The sequence below is a fragment of the Haemorhous mexicanus genome, chromosome 3 (assembly GCF_027477595.1).
Source record: "Haemorhous mexicanus isolate bHaeMex1 chromosome 3, bHaeMex1.pri, whole genome shotgun sequence".
Taxonomy (NCBI): Eukaryota; Metazoa; Chordata; class Aves; order Passeriformes; family Fringillidae; genus Haemorhous; species Haemorhous mexicanus.
The window spans coordinates 40,001,319-40,021,133 of record NC_082343.1 but is presented as its reverse complement, the minus strand read 5'-3'; the positions used below and the strand labels follow the sequence as shown (position 1 = coordinate 40,021,133).

General features: G+C 37.7%; 1 protein-coding gene across 4 annotated transcripts in view; it reads left to right on the top strand.

The window, feature by feature from the left end:
• AKT3 (AKT serine/threonine kinase 3) overlaps positions 1 to 19,815 on the top strand; it is a 153,017-nt gene that overhangs the window by 84,985 nt on the left and 48,217 nt on the right. For all 4 annotated transcript variants that reach the window (XM_059841462.1, XM_059841461.1, XM_059841464.1 and 1 more), the window contains 4 exons: positions 5,723 to 5,834; positions 7,237 to 7,381; positions 13,969 to 14,100; positions 18,903 to 18,968. In XM_059841462.1, coding sequence (XP_059697445.1) covers positions 5,723 to 5,834; positions 7,237 to 7,381; positions 13,969 to 14,100; positions 18,903 to 18,968 — 455 coding nt within the window. The remainder of the gene's footprint in view (positions 1 to 5,722; positions 5,835 to 7,236; positions 7,382 to 13,968; positions 14,101 to 18,902; positions 18,969 to 19,815) is intronic.

The following is a 19,815-nucleotide window of genomic DNA, read 5'->3' as shown; positions in this document are numbered from 1 at the left end:
TAGTAAGAAGGAACAAAGCCTTTTGGAAAGCCTCAGAGAAGCAGATTTCCCTTAGGGAGTGGGTAAACAAGTGGGAAAATCAAAAGGGGACCAAGCTAAGGGTGTATGTATGGGTATACACATATGTTTGTTCCTACATGTAAAAATGGATTTTCATGTGTCTATGAGCAAAAATCTGTGTATCTGCCTCTGTGTTATGAAAATGATCTATTAGTTCTGCTAGTTGTCTACTATTTGTCTAACAAAAAAGATCATCAGAGAAGTGTGGATTTGGAGCGCAGAGTAGCAACAACAGGAAAAGGTATTTGTAAGGAGTGTGTTCATTAGATTTTGATATGAGAAAGAAAAATTAGATTAGCAATTAAATAGGCAAAGGTTGGGACAAAATTGTTTATCTTGTAAAGGAAAGACCAAGAGAAAAATAAGAAATCAAGGTTAAATTATTATGTAAATATATAGATACATAGAGAGATACAGATCTGTGTAAAGACAACACTCTCCCTGTATGTTAAACAGTGCAAACATTATAAATAATGCAAGCAGTGGCTTAATACTATTTTTTAAAATATAATTTGATGGGAAGTTATCCTCTGTGCTAAAACTCAGTCTGTATTGTCTGTATTAGAAATAATTTCTCAGATATGCAACCTTCTGTTCATTTTTTTAGTACAATTTTTTATGGCTGCTTGAATGTTTAGTATTCCTGTCTAGCCATATCAACACATTCTGCTGAAGTTGAAACCTTTCATATATGAAATAATAAAATGATATTAGTGTTCTACTTTTTTTAAATGCCGAATGACTGCATTTAGGAAAAGAATGCTGGTGATTATACAGTTAAAGTTATAGAATTCAAACTTTAAACTTTTTAATAAAATCTGAACAGATGATCTGTGCTTTTTTTTTTTTTTTTTTTTTTTGGAACTGGCAGGTTTCAGGCCCTCTAATTGGCTTCCCAGCTTTGCAGAGTAATTACAGCTTCAAGCAAACTTTGTCATCTGTGGTTCAGAATGGTGTAAAGTAAACAGAACGTTTTGAAATACAGTTTGTAGTTAGAGTTGCTCAGGAGAGTTTAACTAGCATAACTACTTAATTTAGACAGTAGCAGTTATTTGAAAAAGATAGTGTAGCATTTTAGAGTTGTCAGGTTGGTTGTTGATATGAAGACAAAAGTTAACCTCTAGTATGTACCTGACTTTGTTTTGTTTTTTAAAAAGATAATTTCAATAACTGAGAAAGATCCATTGCATTTCTTTTTACTGTTTTAATTTTTTTTTCCATTTTCGGTATACATCCAAAAATGGCCAAAGGAGTGCTATGCACTTGTTGGAACAGAGTTGTCATTCCCTGTTACTGTTTTTGTATTTTGCTGCTTTGAACAAGTGTTCTCCCCCAAGGTATTTCCTCCCCTCTGATATTGAAGGAGAAGTTCTCATGACCGATGTTTCATCCCAGGAAGACAGAAAGCTTTAGGAATAAAATGTGTAATTCCAAGTTGTAGATGGCTAGCATACAAGAACACAAAGTTGAGTCTGTCTGTTTACTGGCTTACTCATCTTTTTGAATGATAATTTAGTCTTCCAACTGTTTTGAGTTGAGATTCAGTCCTTTAATTACATATGTTTATGTATAGTAGCAAACTTGAAGACATTATGGTAGAATGTTCTCAACTCTTGGTAATGACCCAACTATCACTCGAGCATTCGGAGCCAGCGCTCAGTAGCCAGTTTCACTCTTTCTTCTGTGCTTTTGTATTTTCCAAACTATTCACTCAGTCTTAAACTACTATGGTTTTTCTGCTAATTAGTAGAAAAATATTTTGGTAATTAGCAGTAACTGTGTATTACAGCAGTTATTCATCTTAATAGATTTCTTTTCCCTAGTAGTAAGTGAAAGATATTCACAGACAAATTTTTATTCATGTTGCAGTCAGGGCAGGAATACTGTTCAGCCCATGCATGTGTATACAGCAGCACATGAAACATGTGGGGATACTGAATATCAGCAGACTGAAGTTATTTTTATCTACTTGAAAAGAATGGGTAGTACACCTTTTTTGGAAATACATGGGTCCTCCACTTTTTTCTGAAACCCTTTTTGCTTCATAAGGGATGGATATGAATGTATTCAATTTTAACCTTCTATGAGGAAATCAAATCTTTAGCCACTTGTAATGGAATATTACCAAAGCCAATTAAGTTTTATTAAATTTTATTTTCCAATAATTTCCTCCAGTGATAGTGAAATGGCATTTTGGGGGGTTATTTGTCTGCAGGTTTTTTTGTTTTCAGTACCATTTTCAATTCTTAAGGTTTTTTAGTACCTTTCATTGATTTACTTAATAATCTGTAATGAAAAGTCAGAATAATTTTTTGTAATAATGTTTTATTATTATTTATAATGTTAATAAATATTTTGTTCTTGTTAATAATGTGCGTAATCACTTTGAGGATTGACTGAAAAAAATGTAATACAAGTAGTATATTAGATACATATTTACTTAAAGTACATACCAATGTATATATTTATTATGCTTTTATAGTATATGATATATACACTACATGTCTATTATATAATATATATTATATCCTATATACTATATATTACATATATGATACTATATATATTCTATTTTATACATGTATGGGTAAAGACCATATTATACATAGCATTTGGACCTAAGCAGATGTAATTCTATTAGCTGGAAAACTTAAACATGCATATTTGTATGTATTGGCAAAGAGAAAGTAAATGGTGGAATTCAAAATCTTCAGTTCCATCAGAGGCATTGGAGAGGATGTGCTTCTTGATTGGTACAGATTTTTCTGCAGGTTTGTCTCTGCAAACCTTTTTTCCTTCAGACTGTCCTAACACAGTCAGCTCATATTTCTCTCTGACAGCTTTTTGCACCTTCCTTCCTCTAAACTAGGTACTCTAGTTTGGCTATATTCTAGCTATCCCCATACTTTTCTTTCTCATATAGGTTCCAGTCTTTTTGCTGTCCTATTACCACTTTCCTCCCTTTATTCCCTAGTCTTTTCTTCATAACAGCTCTCCTGTAAATAACTTGCTCTATGCCATCTTTCTACACTGGATTTTGCCTCAGTGAGGTACTTTGTCATGCTGTCTGAAGAAGAGGCTAAGGCATTATGAATATAAGTGAAATGCTTTCAATTTAGCATGTGGAGAGGCAGTAGATAGCTGTAGTCTCTGGATTATACTCAGTGCCTAGTCTTTCAATGATTTTATGCTTTAGTAATTGTTAGTGTAATTTTTTACCCTCCTCCCACTGCACTCTTATCCCTCTCACATGTAGTATGGCCAGATGCCTTACATTTTCACAGGAATACTAAAAGGATATCAAAGGTCTTGATTTGCCAAGTTTTAAGTCTCTTCTCCAAAAAGCAGCATTTTCCAGCAGTGTGCAGCTTTAGGCAGACACCCAGTAAAGAAAATTTCATCCTACATGATTGAAGTGTGATAGGATTAAAGATGAGAGGATGGTTTTGTCAGGAGTAAGATGAGATAATCTTAGAGCAGACAATGCTTCTAGTCTTTTCTGCTAGGAAGTAGCCCCACATGTTCCTTGGAACTTCAGCTGAAGAAGTTTAAAAAAAAAAAAAAGCCTTTTAACCCTCCCTCACTGTCACTGTGATTGTAGGTGGACTTCAACCATACCCCTGAGCACGGGAATTTCTTTGATCTCATGAGTAATTGCACTGAGCTGCAACCATGGTTAGGTACCCTAAGCAGCTCTAGTTCATCCTGCTTCTGTCTGCCTTGTTTCCCTTCCAACTTTTGTGTTAAACTCCCTCTTCCTGTGTCCATCCTGCTGTAGATCTTTCTTCTGCATGTTGAGGATGGTTCTTATTTCATCCAAGACCTAACAGAGCATGTGTAAGCAATGAGGGTGAGTGACTGTTTCTCTTTTTTAATGAAATGTTTGCTAAATGGAATGTCATCTCTGTTCCTGACAGTGAACAATCTGACTTACATAATAATTTATAGATGTATGGTGAATATATAAGTTTGTTCATCAAGGAATACACACGTGCACAGGACAATATTCATTCCTTTTGTTTCTCATACCTGTGTCTGTCAAGCTTCTGAGGTGTTCTGCTAAGCTGCAGAAAAAAATACTATTGATAGACATATCCCCTTCCACATGTCTTTGTTTTTTCAAATAAAAAAATTGCAGTAGATGATAGTTGAGGTTTCAGGATCCTGAATTTGTCAAGAGAAAATATGTCAAGCCAAAATAATTTATTTTTGTGAAAGGAAAGCATGCCTTGTTAAGTGGTACATGTCATATGACTTCTGCAAAGCGTTGACATTAACTGGAATAAAGAATAGTAAGCTGCATAAGTAAAAGGTGTGGGTCAACTGGTAGGTGGTAGCTATATCAAAAAGAAGTTACAGCAGATTGTAGGTGAACAGGAATTCATTTACCATATCATTATTGATTGATTTGTGAACCTGATGAATCATTTTAGATCACACGCACACATTTGATCTGGATCAGCTTTGAACAAGTGATAATATTCCAGACATGAGATGTGATGGTTTGTGTCTACGCTGTGGTAGCTGCAGGAAAATGAGTAACACTTTTGACAGAGTAACCTTAGCTTCTCAAAAATGTTTAAATGTATTTGCATGAATAAGGAGTTTTAGTTTGTCAGAGTTTTGCAGCTGTAATGTTTGGTGCGGCATTGATACGCAGCAACACCGAACCATTGCCTGAATCACCAGTGTTGTGGTCTTGCCACAAAGGAGTAATAGGTGTTCTGTAATATATCTGGAGTTGTGGAACAAGGAAGATCTTGGGTCTGAAGGCACAACTGGTGAGGGACGCATCGTTTGGACTGACTTAAAGAAGACTGAAGAGAGATAAAGCAGTGTTCAAAGGTCTAAAAGGGATGGCTGCTGGAAAGATGAAGTAATTAAGTCAAAAGGACAAGAAACAGTATTCTGAAATTCTAGGAAGAGCTGCATTAAATCCTAGGGAAAAATCTTACAGCATTAAAAATTGTTAATTTCTTTATAGTTGGATTGAATAGTTAGCTTACAGGGGTTTTGAAATTAGTACTTTTTGGGGATTTTAGAAAGAGTGTAGAGAAATACTTACGAGAAATAGCATAGGTAGATCTGATTCTGCCCTAGGGCACGAAGAGAATTAGATGATTTCCTGGGGCAGCCCCACTGGTGGTGTGTGTGGGGTTCTTCTATATTTAATAATCAGACTAATTTAAACATCTGAATTTTCTTAGGCTATTTTATAATAAACCTTACCCTGAAGTGACAGTACTATCAGTAATTGTGACATGGTTACCATTGAAGGGAAAATGTCATATTCCTCCTGCTGGGTGCAGATGGAAAAATATGCCAGTGGCTACTGCTGTTTCCTTGGCATGCTATAGCAATCCAGGATCTAATACTCTTCTTAGCCTCATAACACAGGCCAAGTTAACAAATGGAGATGGCACTTTTATATGGACAGTGATACAAGTTCCGTCGATTCCTCTGACTGCTTTCTTCACCTGCTTTATTGTTACCTACTACCTTTTGTTCAAACCTGTGGTTGTATTGCTGTTCTGTATTTCCTTGTGTGCTGGAGAGATCCTGAATGGAGATACATAAGCTGAATGAATTTCATCTAAGTGATTTTGTTTTTCACCCATTAACTGGCAATGTATAAAAAAGGCAATGTCATGTATTTGTCTAGAATGTCAGCTAATGAAAACAGAGCGACCAAAGCCGAACACATTCATTATCAGATGTCTTCAGTGGACCACTGTCATAGAGAGGACGTTCCATGTAGACACTCCAGAGGAACGGTGAGGGTTTTATTCTTGTTTTCCTTTTCACAATCCTTGTGCAGAAGCCTCAGCAGAGTCTCTGCTGGGCCTGCACAGCAATCAGCACTTGGAACTGTGACATTCTGAGCACTTAGTTAAAGATTTTTAAGCCAGCTTCTGTAAAATATTATCTGAGCTCATAACTAGAGTAAGAGTTGCCTGCGAGTAGGTGGGATGAGTGTGTTCAAATAAGCCAAAACTATGTCATGATATGTCTCTGAAGTGTTAAATTTTGAACATCAAAAGCCTGGATTGAAATAATTCCAGCCTTGCTGTCTTACTCCTTCTAATGTGCTCCTTTCTTTTGGCACAGAAAGCAGCATGCTTATTATAATTTATTTTATGTTGGCTTATTAGTTTTTCTTGTTTCGGTAAACATTCACAAATGCTTAAGAATTAACTTTTTTAATGCACCAAAAAGATTTTTAATGCATGTAGGAGATATGGGATAATACACTCAAATTTTCTATACTCTGTCTATGATTTAATGCACCAAATCTTCCCACTGTGGACATCTGTCCTTTTGAGACCAGTACTATGATCTGGCTGTCATTTTTTATATCAGTAAATAACCAACAGCTTTGCTTTTTCGGTTGTTTCACTTAGAGGTTTTTTTTATTCTACCTTGGTGCTGTGTTTCCACCCTGTCTTTTTTCTGTGCAGAGTAGTAGTTCACACTGCATTCAGTAGTAAATACCACAAAAATATCCCATATTCCTTTCTGGCTGAGCAAGAGGCAGCAGGTAGCGTGCTTGGTGTGGGGCTGTGACCTGCTCAAGGGCTGCCTGGTGTGTCTGTGCTGCTCTGCTGGCCCTGCTTGTCCCTCCACAGAAACCATCACCTGGGCCTGCCCCTCGGTGCAGCCACAGGGTTTTAAGATTTGAGCACCTTGTTTGAGGGAAATTTGCAAAAAAACCTGTAAGTTGAGTTTTAAGAGAAGAGAGACAAAGACTTGAACATATGATATGTTTAATAAATCATATTTTCTTTTCCTGTGAAAATGTCTTGAAGGGAGGGGGAATACCAAAAACCCTCTTAAAACAGCAAGTTATTATTATGAGATACTATTGCATAAGAGATGACATCCTATGCTCACAGCTGTATTATACTTGGAACAAGTGTTTTCAAGTTTCCATTAGTAAAATACTTACAGAATCAGAAGCTGATAATTCTTGAAGTGATATAGTGGTCCTTCCTGGTAAACTTCATCCTCTAAGAAAATGCAGGATTTGGAAGGAAATTGAAGTGATTGATTAGTATGAGTCTTCTGCTGTGTAACAGAAGAATTGAACATTGAAGCAATGTAGCATGTGAAAAACTTAATGAACTATGCAATATATTTTATGGGTTTCTAATAGAGGTGTTGGCTTGTTCATGATAGGGAAGAATGGACAGAAGCAATCCAGGCTGTAGCAGACAGACTTCAGAGGCAAGAAGAGGAGAGGATGAACTGTAGTCCAACTTCTCAGATAGACAATATAGGAGAAGAAGAGATGGATGCTTCAACAACCCATCATAAAAGAAAGGTAATGACCTTAAAAATAACTTTTGAGAATGGTCTAGTTGACTAAAGCAATATGGAGGGAATATTATTTCAACATACATTTCATTGTATTGTAAGATCAAAGTACTTATTTATTTCAGTGAAGCTGACCTGCTCCAGTTTTGTTTATTGGTTAAGCTGATGTGGCACTTCTGAAAAACAAAGTTCAACCATTCAGGCACATGCTGACATTCTTCTTATTGTTTGACTATTATTTCATCCTTTGTTTGTTTGCTATTTTAGAAGAATGGTAATAAAATATTTTCTTTAGACAAGTACTTTTGCCCCTTTTCTCATGCAAATAATACCCAGTACAAATTAGGTAATTTGCATGAGAAAGGCTAGCAGGATCTGGCTTTTAATGACCTTGGTTTTTGCTAACTTGGGAAATAACTTTGCTTAAGTTTTCAATGAAGTAAGAGAAAACAGCATTTCGTTTTTCTGCGGTCCTTTACAGCTTTTGATGTAAGTAGGATCATGTACATTGCTGGCTATAACATACTCGTGGTTGCATCTCCAGAATCAACAGGTTAAACACACAGCCAAGAGCATGTTTTAAAGATCTGATGCCACTCAGGGTTTGCTCATGTGTCTCCATTTTGTCCTGTATGGACTACTCAAACTCATGTCTCTCATTTACTATACAGAGTTGATATGGCTCAAGAAATTCACTGAAATTGCATGAAAAAATAATAACCAGTTTACATAGGACTGGAATTACTTTTTCTAGCTAGAAATGAAACCTGTAGAAAACGAAGTATAAATCTGCTGACAGAGCAAAACAGTCTTATAGCTCACAAAACTGAATGCCTTTGAGTGATGAACAATACAAGAAATGGCAACCATTTCTCTATTTACTAATAGAGCATGTTTTGTTTGTTGTGCTACATGAAGCAAGAACAGTAGAAAAGTCAGGGCTGAGAGCTATACCCTTCAGAATACAAAAAAGATGTCCCAGGTTACTTTAGTTCTGTCATGTCCTAATTTTTAAGAACTTGAGTTTGCTGTCCAAATAGAGTTCTTCTATGCAGTTTCATTGTATGCGAATTTCTAACCTTTGTCTGCTACAGAAAAAGGTAAAATCAATATATAGAGCTGTAACAATACTCTGAATATATTGTCAGGCTGACTTAAAGCTTATCCAAGCCTGATGGCATGGATATTTAATGACTGTGCTCCAGGGTAAAATGTAAGTGGCAGCGAGACAGAGGCGGTGTTTGAGATGTGTCAGTCTTGTGAGAAGCAGTGTGATTATGTGGAAGGGATTTGGGTCTGCTCTGTTGAAGATCTGAGCACTGTTCTAAGCCTGTGTATCCTCTTAGTGGAGTACAAAACCGCTGCACTCATAACAACACTCATTTTCCAGGTGTCAAAATTAATGCTGTCTGATACAAGTAGTTTATCTGGAATGTGCTCTCCTTGTTCACAGTGCAGTGTGTTTTCCCATACAACAAAAGGGGTTGTGGGAGCAGGGGTAGGGGGATCAGTTTTGTTTCTGTCTTGCCACTTGTGCTTTAAGAAATGCTGAAATAATATGCTGGGACAGTGTATGGGCAGTGCTACAGAATATTTAATGGCTTTGGCAACCAAAAGCAAATGTTTAATGGCTTTGGCAGCCAAAAGCAAACTCTACAAAACAAAGGTGAAATGAAGAGTGTTGATATTTAACATCTAATAACAGAGCAAAATAACAGAACTAGAAAAAAAAAAGATAAATGAAAAGGTAATAAATGTTAAAAAAAGAAAAAAATAGAAACAATAGAGCCAAAACTCAGAATCCCACAGCAGATTTCTATCTGTTGGAAGATGTTAGTGAAAGATGCTCAGAAGTTTTTGGAATAAAAAATGTGAAGTGACCATTATGACAGGGAATTGCCACTGCCTCCAACTTCATTGAAATTATGAAAAATAGGTCTTTCAAAAACTGTTTCTGTTTTGTAGAAATGTCTCTGAAAAGCTGTTGTTTAAGCTTTCATAGTTGTTAATGTAATCAGAAACATTTCAGTTATAATGACTTAATGCATTTTTATTGATTTTTTTTTTTTTTGTATTGGATTTCTTTCCTTTCAGGGATTTTTACACAATGTGTCCTTTTTTGACAAAAGCTTGTTTTGTCACCTGATTTTACATCTAAGCCCAGTGAATTTTGCTTGTGCATGCACCAGATGGTATACATATGAGTAGAAGAGCATAATCAGATTAAGAGACAAGACAGAGAGGAGTTGGGCCTGTTCTTCTCTGAAAAGGTAGCGAAAAGAAAACAGCCTTTAGGATGTGAAACTTGATTTGAATAAACATGACAGCTACATCCCTGCTTAGATTAGCTGGAGGAACCAGAAGCACCTCTTCTTTTCCCCAATTTTTAAAAATGGTGTCAATGTTCAATTCAAGTTTTACACATCACTAGAATTTGTAATACTCAAAGTTCTTAGCAAACTACTTTTATTTCTTGCTGTACTATTACTTCTTAGTAGAGTTTTCCCCCTGATGAAATCAGATGAAAACTCCACATGGTATAATAATTGTGCACATCAGCAATTAAAAAAAAAATTAGTTTCTTTGGTTGGAATTTTCAACACCTACATTAGGGTGTATTTTTTGGAACAGATCATCCATAGGGGATGGTGTGTTTAGATGGTCAACAGATATTTCCTTAGGGGACTAAAAAGGTTTTATAGAAAGCTGAACTTCATGCTTTTTTGGTTAGTGCAGTCTCCTGTGGCTTCATTGCTTTTTCTTTGTTTGCAAATTTGATTTGCAGGATGCAGGATGAATAAAGAACAGATTTTTCAGAGGAAGCCTAAAAGTAATGTAATGAAGAAAAAGATTCAAAACTTGGAGTACAGTAGGAATGAAAACCTAGGGAAAATCATGAAGGAGAAAGAATCCAATCTTACAGGAGCCTCCAAAGTTACCATCATCCTTCAGCTTTAGGAAGTATTTCCATTTTTCCACCAGTTTTCAGTACACCCCTAGCTATGGCATCTGTGTTTTTATCTCCCAAGGTCTTGTGTTCTTTGGCAGACTTTTTGAGTTACCCTGCACTGCGTATCATCTCTAAGCCTTCTGCTAAGCTTCTAAGGAATGAGAGCATCAGGAGACTTTATTCTTAGAACTAACACCACCGCCATAATGTGCTGTTAAGCCATGGCTCAAAATCTTGCAAACCTATTACCTTTCTCTTATAAATATACATATATTTTTAACTTGTTTTCACTGAGCTTGCATCTAGATTCATGGCTGCTTTGCCAAACATTATGTAAGCAAATTTTGGGCAAATCAGTCTTTCTATTTGACTGACTTGCTGCCCTAAGTGTCAAAACCATGTCTGCGATCAGTTGAGCCAAGATCCTCCTTCTGTATATGGGCAAAGGGCAGCTTTTGTGACCTGGTTTTATTCAGGCTCTTATGGTCACTATCCAATTCCAGTGTCTTAGAGAAAATCAGAAATGTTGGAGAAGTTACTCCTCTAAGGCTGCATGTGATGTCATAAATTTGTGACTGTTAAAGGGACAGGTTGTTACAGTCACTCAGTCACAGCTCAGTATTTTTTATCAATAAAGCTGTCAGCCATTGTTTGTCAGGGAGCACGATAGCTTGTGACTGAAGGATTCTGCCCTGAATTACTCTTCTTCTGCCTGAATTGTGTTTTGAATACATTTTTAATTTTTCATGGGTTTTTGTCAATATTCACTGCTTTTGCTCAAAGGCAATTGTTTTCTGCTTGATGGTTGTCACAGAACCATGAAGTAGATAACCTGACTTCCCAAAGTACTGAGAAGTCTGAGTACATTGAGAAGTCTTACCTTTAGTTGATTGAAAACGAGGAGCCACACAGTGTCGGGATCACAGCTTCACATACTGCATCATGCACTGCAAGTTATCACACATTAGAGTAGGTTTTGGAAAAGCTGACTCTTCAAGGATTTGTCTGTAGTAATAAGCTTTAACTTTACACTCAGTTGTGCAAAGTGAGTTTGCTTTAGGTAAAAATTATACCAAGCCTTTGCAATCTCTGTTACCCATATTTCTTGCTGGGATAAATGCAGTTTTGTTCCTCCTGATGTGAGGTGGTTTCAGCAGCAAAGCAAGATCTGTCACCGCAAAATGTTTGTGTGAGCATCAAGGTTAGTTTGCTTAGAAGCTACCAATCAACAGTTAGATGGGAAAAAGATTTAATTCCTATTGATATAGCTAGAAAATTGATATATGGGAAGCATCTTCTTCTTAATGAAGCTTTGAAACACCCGGGTATCCAGGTGTTAAATGGAGTGTTGAAGACCTTTTGCAGCTTCGAAGTTGAAGTTGCAGGTTGAACACTTAAAAGCTGAGGAATTGTGCATTGATGTGGTTGATGGAACTTCAGTTCAACCTTGCATGTGAGCACATTGCAAACTGCCCCTGAGTGAACAACTGCATAAATTACTTTCAGAGTTTGTCAACAGCCAAGTCAGATCCACAGTAATTGTATCATGCACTTGAGCTTAAAGGAATAAATAATTTCAGAAGGTAATTTTGCTCTTTTTTCTCTCACACAAGTGAATATATTTTGCTGCTGCTATTTGCAGTCACGCACCAGGGATATGCCCAATGCCTCTACACCTGGAATGTGTGTGAAATATGTAGGCAGTGTTATTTCTGGTAGAGATAAGGAAAGCACTAGTTCTCTTGTGGAAAATACAAGTAGAAGTTTATCCAGAGCAGCAGTATTCAACACAACTGCCTGTTGCCATAACTAATGATAGAAAGAGGCGCTGAGAAGATGAAAGATAAGGGATGACCTTTTTCTCTCACAAAACAGGATTAAGTACATTTAACTTAGCAATACTGAGACTCAGAGTATAATTACTCTTTAAAAATGTTTTGAGGTGTGCTTTTCACAAAGGAAGAAAGGTCATTGATACTGCAGGGCAGTGCTGTAACAAGAATAGGTGAGTGTATTTACTTTCAGAATTTGTAGCTGCTTTAATCCAATTGCAAAACTCAATGTTTTTGTGGTGCTGCAAACAAGCCACTAACACAGCACAATGAAAGATGTGTAGAAGCACACAGTGATTGGCTAAGTAAATTCTGATCTCAATTCAAGGCAGCCCTATGCAGTCACTGTGTTCTCAGTATTGTTCTGCTTTTTCTCTATATCCTCATCTTTGCATCTAATGCATAGACTGTGGAGCTGATGCTTCTGAACTGGCTGTGAAATGAACTTGTAAGAGTAAGAGGATTATTGACTAAAACTTTGGGCTCCAGAAAGTGGCTATACTGCTTTGGGATCTGAGATCATCTGGTCATACTCTTACCATGTGTGACATGCCAGTTGAGCTGATAAACCTACTAGATTCCATTTGTCTGTCGATGGAACCAGCTCGATGGAACCAGCTCTTGTGTTTAACCTGCAAAACTGGGGCAGTAACAGAGTCACAGGATAGATGAAAACTTGCCACCTCCTCCTTTTCAGAGCCAGATTGATTTATGTAAATACCTTGTAATTTTAATCTCTACTGAAATTTTGAAAAGTCTAATTCTAATGGAAAGGCTGCTGTAAAGTCTTACAGGTACAACATTTCAGTTAGGATTGTGTATGTTTCAAGAAAGCCATCAGTGCAATGGTTGGTGTGATGGAAAACCTATTGACACACCATGTTTGTGTAATGTCCCTGGTAATGCAGGAGTTGATGAACTTTCTTAAATGTGGTGCATTCTTGAAATGCTGCTTTAGGCTAAGGCTTTGTCCTGTGTGTGCTCTATAAAAATAAAAGTGTGTGCAGTACTTGGCTTTTGAGCATTATATTAGTACTACTGAATGATTTATCCTGCTGGTTTAATGACAGCAGCTAGCTGCCTTCTTTGCCTTGGTGAAAAGCAGCAAGAGCAGTGTTGTCTGGGCACTCAGCCCCTCCCCAAACTGGAAGACAGGGAGGGGAAGGAGAATGAAACCCCCATAATCCAAGGGGAAAGTTCAGTGATCTGATCCATGCTGTAGTGTGTCCAGAGAGGGGCAACGGAGCTGGTGAAGTGTCCAGAGCAAAGTCTTATGAGGAGCAGCTGGGAAAGCTGGGGATGTTTAGCCTTTGGAAAGAGTCTCAGAAGGGACCTTATTGTTCTCTGCAAAATTATTCTCTTCTGCCTGAAGGGAGGGTATAGCAAGAGGAGGGGAATTGATCTCTTTTCCCAAGTAAGAAGTGATGGAATGAAAGAAAGTGGCCTCGAGTTACTCCAGGAGAGGTTTAGAGTGGATATTAGGAAAAATTTCTTCATTGAAAGAATTGTCAAGCGTTGAAACAGGCTGCCTAAGGAAGTGGCAGAGTCACCATCCCTGTAGCTATTTAGAGGACATGTAGATGTGGCATTAGGGACCTGGTTTAGTGGCAGACTTGGTAGTGTTTTGTTAACAGCAGGACTTGATGATCTTAAAGGTCTTTCTCAACCTAAACAATTCTGTGATTACAAACTTTATCACAGAATTGGGCCTGTTTTTGTAAACTGTTCTTATTTTACTGGTAACAGGGTTTGGTTATATATTGGAACTGGATAACCTAAGTCTTGTTAATCCTTGTTCTTTGTTCCTTATAGACAATGAATGATTTTGACTACTTAAAACTACTGGGCAAAGGCACGTTTGGCAAAGTTATCCTGGTCCGAGAGAAGGCTAGTGGCAAATACTATGCTATGAAGATTTTGAAGAAAGAAGTAATCATTGCAAAGGTGAGAAAGTTTATATTTTCAGTATTGGGTCATTTTAAAGAATGGAATAATCACTATTTAATACATAAAGTGTATTTTTGAGGATAACTTAGTTTGATAGAAGTATGTGAAAACAAGAATGCAAAAAAGCCACGCATAACCATTTTGCATGTCTTTTCCCTATTTTATAATCTAGAATGTGCTTAAACACTGAGGGAGTTTACTGGGCAGCAAGATAGTGCAATCTGAGTTTATACAACAAAAAGTGCATTGTGGGGCATATTGGATACTTCACTTTTTTTTCTAAGTTAGTTGCAGGTTTATTCAGATAAACACACTAAATTGAATGGGCCTGTGCTCTGTTCCTGCTGTGTTGTATAAGATTGTTATGCATCGGACTAACGATTCCATTTTATCGGTTTCTGAGAAACAGGAAAAGTCTGAAGCTGGTGGCTGAGGTTGTGGTTTAAACTGGCATTGTCCAATCACTTAAACTTGATTAATGTCACTGGCTCTTGTGCGTGGTCATAATATCTCTCAAGCTTAAGTTTAGATCATCTACTCTGGGCTTTGTTTTTAGCAATTCTGAAGTTTTGAATCCCACTTCCACAGAAGTTGAAAGCAAGAAACCTACAACCTTTATCAACATTATCAATAATCCCAATTATTAAATGAAGGTGTTTTGAGGAATGTGGGTCTGACTGATGTTTTTGAATGCTTGAGGCTAACAATACCAGTATCCATAAAAACTGACTGTGAATGGGTAAATACTATTTTACTTATATTAAATATTAAAATACCCTTCAGTTTTGTATGGTTTTCCTATTGACCTATGAAAACAGGCTTACAAGTGTTTTGCATTCTATGTTCATTGTCACTCTCTTTCTAATAGCTTTAGAATGTGTAGATCAGTTGCAATTAAATTTGGCAGAGGAGTGGAGACCTCAAAGACAATTTTATTTCCTTGAGTGTCATTATAACTAACCCTGTTACAGAGGGAGAGACTTAAATTTATGTCTTCAGCAGTGAAGAGACTGACCTATGAGTTCTACTTGCCCTCAGCAGCTGTCTTGTGTGCAGTGGCAGCCTGGTTAGCATGTGCATGGTTTGGGCTAACAGCAGCAAAGAGTGCCCTTTTCTTCTTCGTAGTCAGGAGATACAGGAAGAACAGAGGCTATTGCTGCTGCCCTCCCCTAATTCTGCATGGGAAGGAGCACCTCAGTGGCCCTCCTTGTAAGATCTGGCAGCAGTCTCTGTGGTTTGCCCTGTGAGTCTCAGAGCCTGTCTGGTTGCTGCATGTTGAGCCTCTGTCTCCAGCCTGACATCCTTGATCAGTGTTCTCTCACCCCTGGCATCTGGGGATCCTTTTCTGCAGCTGCTGGCTTGTATCCTTCCAGCCTTCAAAGCATTTCAGCTAGTTTCTTTCTACCAATACCAAACAGATTTTTAAATTTTAGGGGTTTTCTAATTACTTTGTTGCCTGCTACAATATCACTGACTTTTTAGAATTGATTAAAGATGATTATTGGGAAGCTTTGTCTGAGATGAGCAAAAAAATCTTGTTCATAGAAGTACGTATAAAGGTAGAGAAATTTTGAAGAAATCAGAGATGGAGCTGTTTGAATTTAGCCCAGTCAGGCTGTGAACATCCTATGAGGATTTATCAATAGCATTTAGCTCTGGAGATCTGTGCTAAGGATAGGGTCACTGGAATAGATCTGCAGACCCAATTCAGCATGTAAATAATATACACTCTAAAATCACAGAATGGCTTTGGTTGGAAGGTACCTAAAAGATCATCATGTTCCAATCCCCCTGCTGTGGGCAGGGACACATTCCACTAGACCAGGTTGCTGAAAGCCCCATCCAACCTGGCCTTGAACACCTCCAGGGATGGGACATCCGCAGTTGCTCTGGGCAATCTGTTCCCAGTGTCTGACCACTCTCAGTAAAGAATTTCTCCTTAGCATTTAATCTAAATCTCTCTCCTTTTAGTTTAAGACTATTCCCTCTTATCCCGTTGCTACCTGCCAGTGCAAAAGCAGCCCTATAAAAGCCCTAAGCATAGTATGAAGCAGAAGAGTGGTGCAGTGACAGCTGTATAGCATCTGCCCAGTTCAGACTAAATCTGTTTATCCTGTTTACCTGACAGACTAATACTACGCTAACAAGAAAATTACTACCAATATTACAAACTCCTGAAGCAATTCTGGAAAAACTGGCCATTGCCAGCTTTTTGTACCATATATCTGGTGAACCACAGAGGTTTAAAAATAAATAAATAGATAAATGAACCTTTTGTGCCTGTTTTTCTACTTGAAGTGTGGCTTTTTGTTTTAGTGTTTCCCCCTGTATTTCGCTGTAGTGTATATACACATTATTGCACTGCTGTTCAGCAAAATGGCATCATAATTTATTACCACTGACTCTGTTGATGTTGTTTAACTTCCTATTTTGACAATTTTTAAAGTCTTATTTAAAACTCCTGACATCTGTGTTTACTTTCCAGTTTAATAATACCTTATCTTCAGAGCTTAGTCTGATAAGCACGTGTGTAGTCCAATAATGTTATATTGGTATTATTTGTGGCAATAATGTCGTGTACTCTGACTAAATATATTTACTTCTGTAGGTTTACAGTAGAAGTTTGAGTCACACCAGGGTAGTCTTTAGTTCAGTGTAACATAAAGCTCTGTGGTCACTTAGTGCTACAGAGAATGGCTGCACCCTCCCCCTGGCTCCTGAGCCTTTCAGGACTGGTCCCTGGCAGCCTGGGGAGGGGCATCCCCAGCATGTGTTACATGCAGAATTGTATAAAATTCTGTGTATCCCTGCTGTGACCCCCTAAGAGCTGTGCTTTTTATCCCTAGCCCTCAGGAGCTGCTTGTGCTGTAGCTCAGGGCGAGCTCTGCCCGCTGTGCTGGTCCCCTCAGCCCTGGCCAGCTCTGCTCTCTGCACAGCTCTGCTGTGACAGCCGTGCCCCTGGGGCTTTGCTGGCATCCCCCAGGCTCCTTCTCTGCCCCTGCATGGTGCCTACCCCAGGGGCTGGGGAGAGGGCCCGTGGAGGGAGCAGGGAGCAAACATGGATGAGCTTGCCAGGAAGCAACTGCTCAGTTGCCTTCTCTCAGTTTGGTATGGAGCTCATTTTTGTCTTTCCCATTCGGGCTCGCAGACAGGAGAGTGTCACTGTCTCTCTCCAAAGTGCCACTTTTCCAAATTGTGGCTGGAAATGACTTGGGGGTTGCGTGGATATCTCCCATTCCCAAGGATGAGGCCGATGTCCTTAGGGATGCTCAGCCTGGTCAGAGGAGCGCTGCTCGCCACTGGGCTCCTAAGGACAGGTTGAGTGGATAAAAACAAAACCAACACCAAATCAAGTGAAAGTTTAAAGCCAGAAAACCAAACTTGACTTAACACTTGGCTGGATGAGACTGGGTTTTATATTTGCCTGTCAGTTACTCTGTGTGTGCACGTCTCGCACATTGGTTTAGTCTCTCTGTAGATACATTGTTCAGGTGATTCATACCAGAGCTGTGAAGACTGTGTTTTTAAGCTATCAAATCCAATATTATAATTTCTTTCTTCTCTGAATTGAGTGTAAAGACTTCATTTTAAAACAAGAAAATAAGAAAACCAAATTAAATATGTTAAATCGGATTTTTGTCAAATATTTCCTCAAAAATGTGGAGATTCATTCATTTTTCAAAACTGTACTGTAGCTCTTTCTTTCTTTCTTTCTTTCTTTCTTTCTTTCTTTCTTTCTTTTCTTTCTTTTCTTTCTTTCTTTCTTTCTTTCTTTCTTTCTTTCTTTCTTTCTTTCTTTCTTTCTTTCTTTCTTTCTTTCTTTCTTTCTTTCTTTCTTGTTGACATTTTCCTTATAATTAATTAAATAATGTCTTAGAGACAATAATCCAAGTGACTAGAAAGGTATTGAAACTTCAGAAAGGCTTATAGACCAGAACTACATGAAGGCCTCCACCCCAAGAGACATTACGAAATTAAGCAACATGGCTACTGACTGCTTTAACTCACTACAGAGCAAACACAACCAACATGCAATCAATAATGCTTTTTTCTACTTTCTCGAGCCTCGTGTTGGGCACCAATTGATGTATTTGTCTTGGTTCAGGGCAAATTTGGGAGAGAACTTTCAAAGGGCCTCCCTAGGAAATTGGATTCTACCACTTGTCTCTCAACTGGTCTGGGAGAAAATACTTCTTTGGAGAAAAGTGGAAAAAAACTGTTTATTAAACAAGAAAACTTAAACAATATTAAACAATAAAACTCTTTGCTGCTCCAAAGGAGATGACAAACCCAGAAAGTCCCCTCCCCAGATTCGAGTTCAGCTCACTCAGTCCCTTATCAGTCCCTCCGGTGCTGGAAATGCCATGGCCCAGGCCTGGCCCGGTGGCCACCGATGCGAGCTGCTGGTGCTCTTATGGTTGTTCAGTCCAGAGCAGGTGTGAACAAGTCCAGAGAAAGGGGAAAAAGGGAAAAAAAAGCACAGTCCAGGGAACTTCTTTGCTTCAGTTAGCTAAACTAACTAAAAGCAAAAAAAAGAGCTTTGTCCTGCCGTTTGTTTATCTGCAGACAACGCAGTCCAGGAGCAGGAATGTGTAGGAGTGAGTTCAGTGTCTGAAAACAAACTGCGTGCCTCTTCTCCCGCCCTCAATCCTTGGAGCAAGTCTTAAAGGTGCAAAACTTACTAGTCAGCATAAATGGAACAAGACGATTGGGGATAAAAGCATCATATAGTCAACCTAGGACAAATAACAATTTTATATCTTAATTCAGACCTATTTCTTCTCCTCTTTATTTCACAGGATGAAGTGGCTCACACTCTTACAGAAAGCAGAGTATTGAAAAACACCAGACACCCTTTTTTAACAGTAAGTATCGAGAACTAGTTTGAAGTAATATTTAACATCCATTATGAACATACTTTACAAATTTTGAATTATTTCTCATGATGATTTGTAAACAATCAGTAGCTATCTGGTGCTTATGATATCTTTAGTCAGGATATGTAATTAAGAATTCAGAAATAAAATTTCTAATAAATTTGTAAAGCTTTACTGTACTGAAAATAAATTTAACTGTAGAAATGTGTAACCAAAATAAATTTAACTGTAGAAATGTATAACCAGAATTGTGCAATTTTTTTGCAGTTTTTGTATATGAACACTTTAAAAATAAAAGTTATTAATTTCACAGAAGTGCATGTATTTTTTACTCAAAAAAATTAATTAAAAATTCAGAAAAACAATAAAAATATTTTTTTTTTTTTTCAAAATAAGTAGCTTATAGAGCCACAAAACTCAAACCCCACTACCTTTGGCTTCATATGGTTAAAATTTAATAGATGGGAAAGACTGAAAAGATGAAAATTTTGAGACTCACGACAAATTGCAATTAACTGATTTAACTTTACAGGTGACTTTCTTCTGCAGAATAAATTCTGATGCCTCTTGTTTGAGAATATATTAAAAAATAGTTCCCTATATTTCAAAATATAATGAACATGCTTTTTGAGCCAGGGAATTTTTTATTTTTTTTGTATTAAATTCAAAGTCTAGCATGGAAGGTTTCCTATTTAGAAAAACTTACTTTTTTTGGAAAGCAGAGGATTGCATTTACATTGGCAGGCCAAAATATCCTCGGAAATTCAGTAAAGAGGAAAGAGGTCCTGTAATGTTTCTTGAAGTGGAGTATAATGATAAGCAGGAGCAGGGGTAC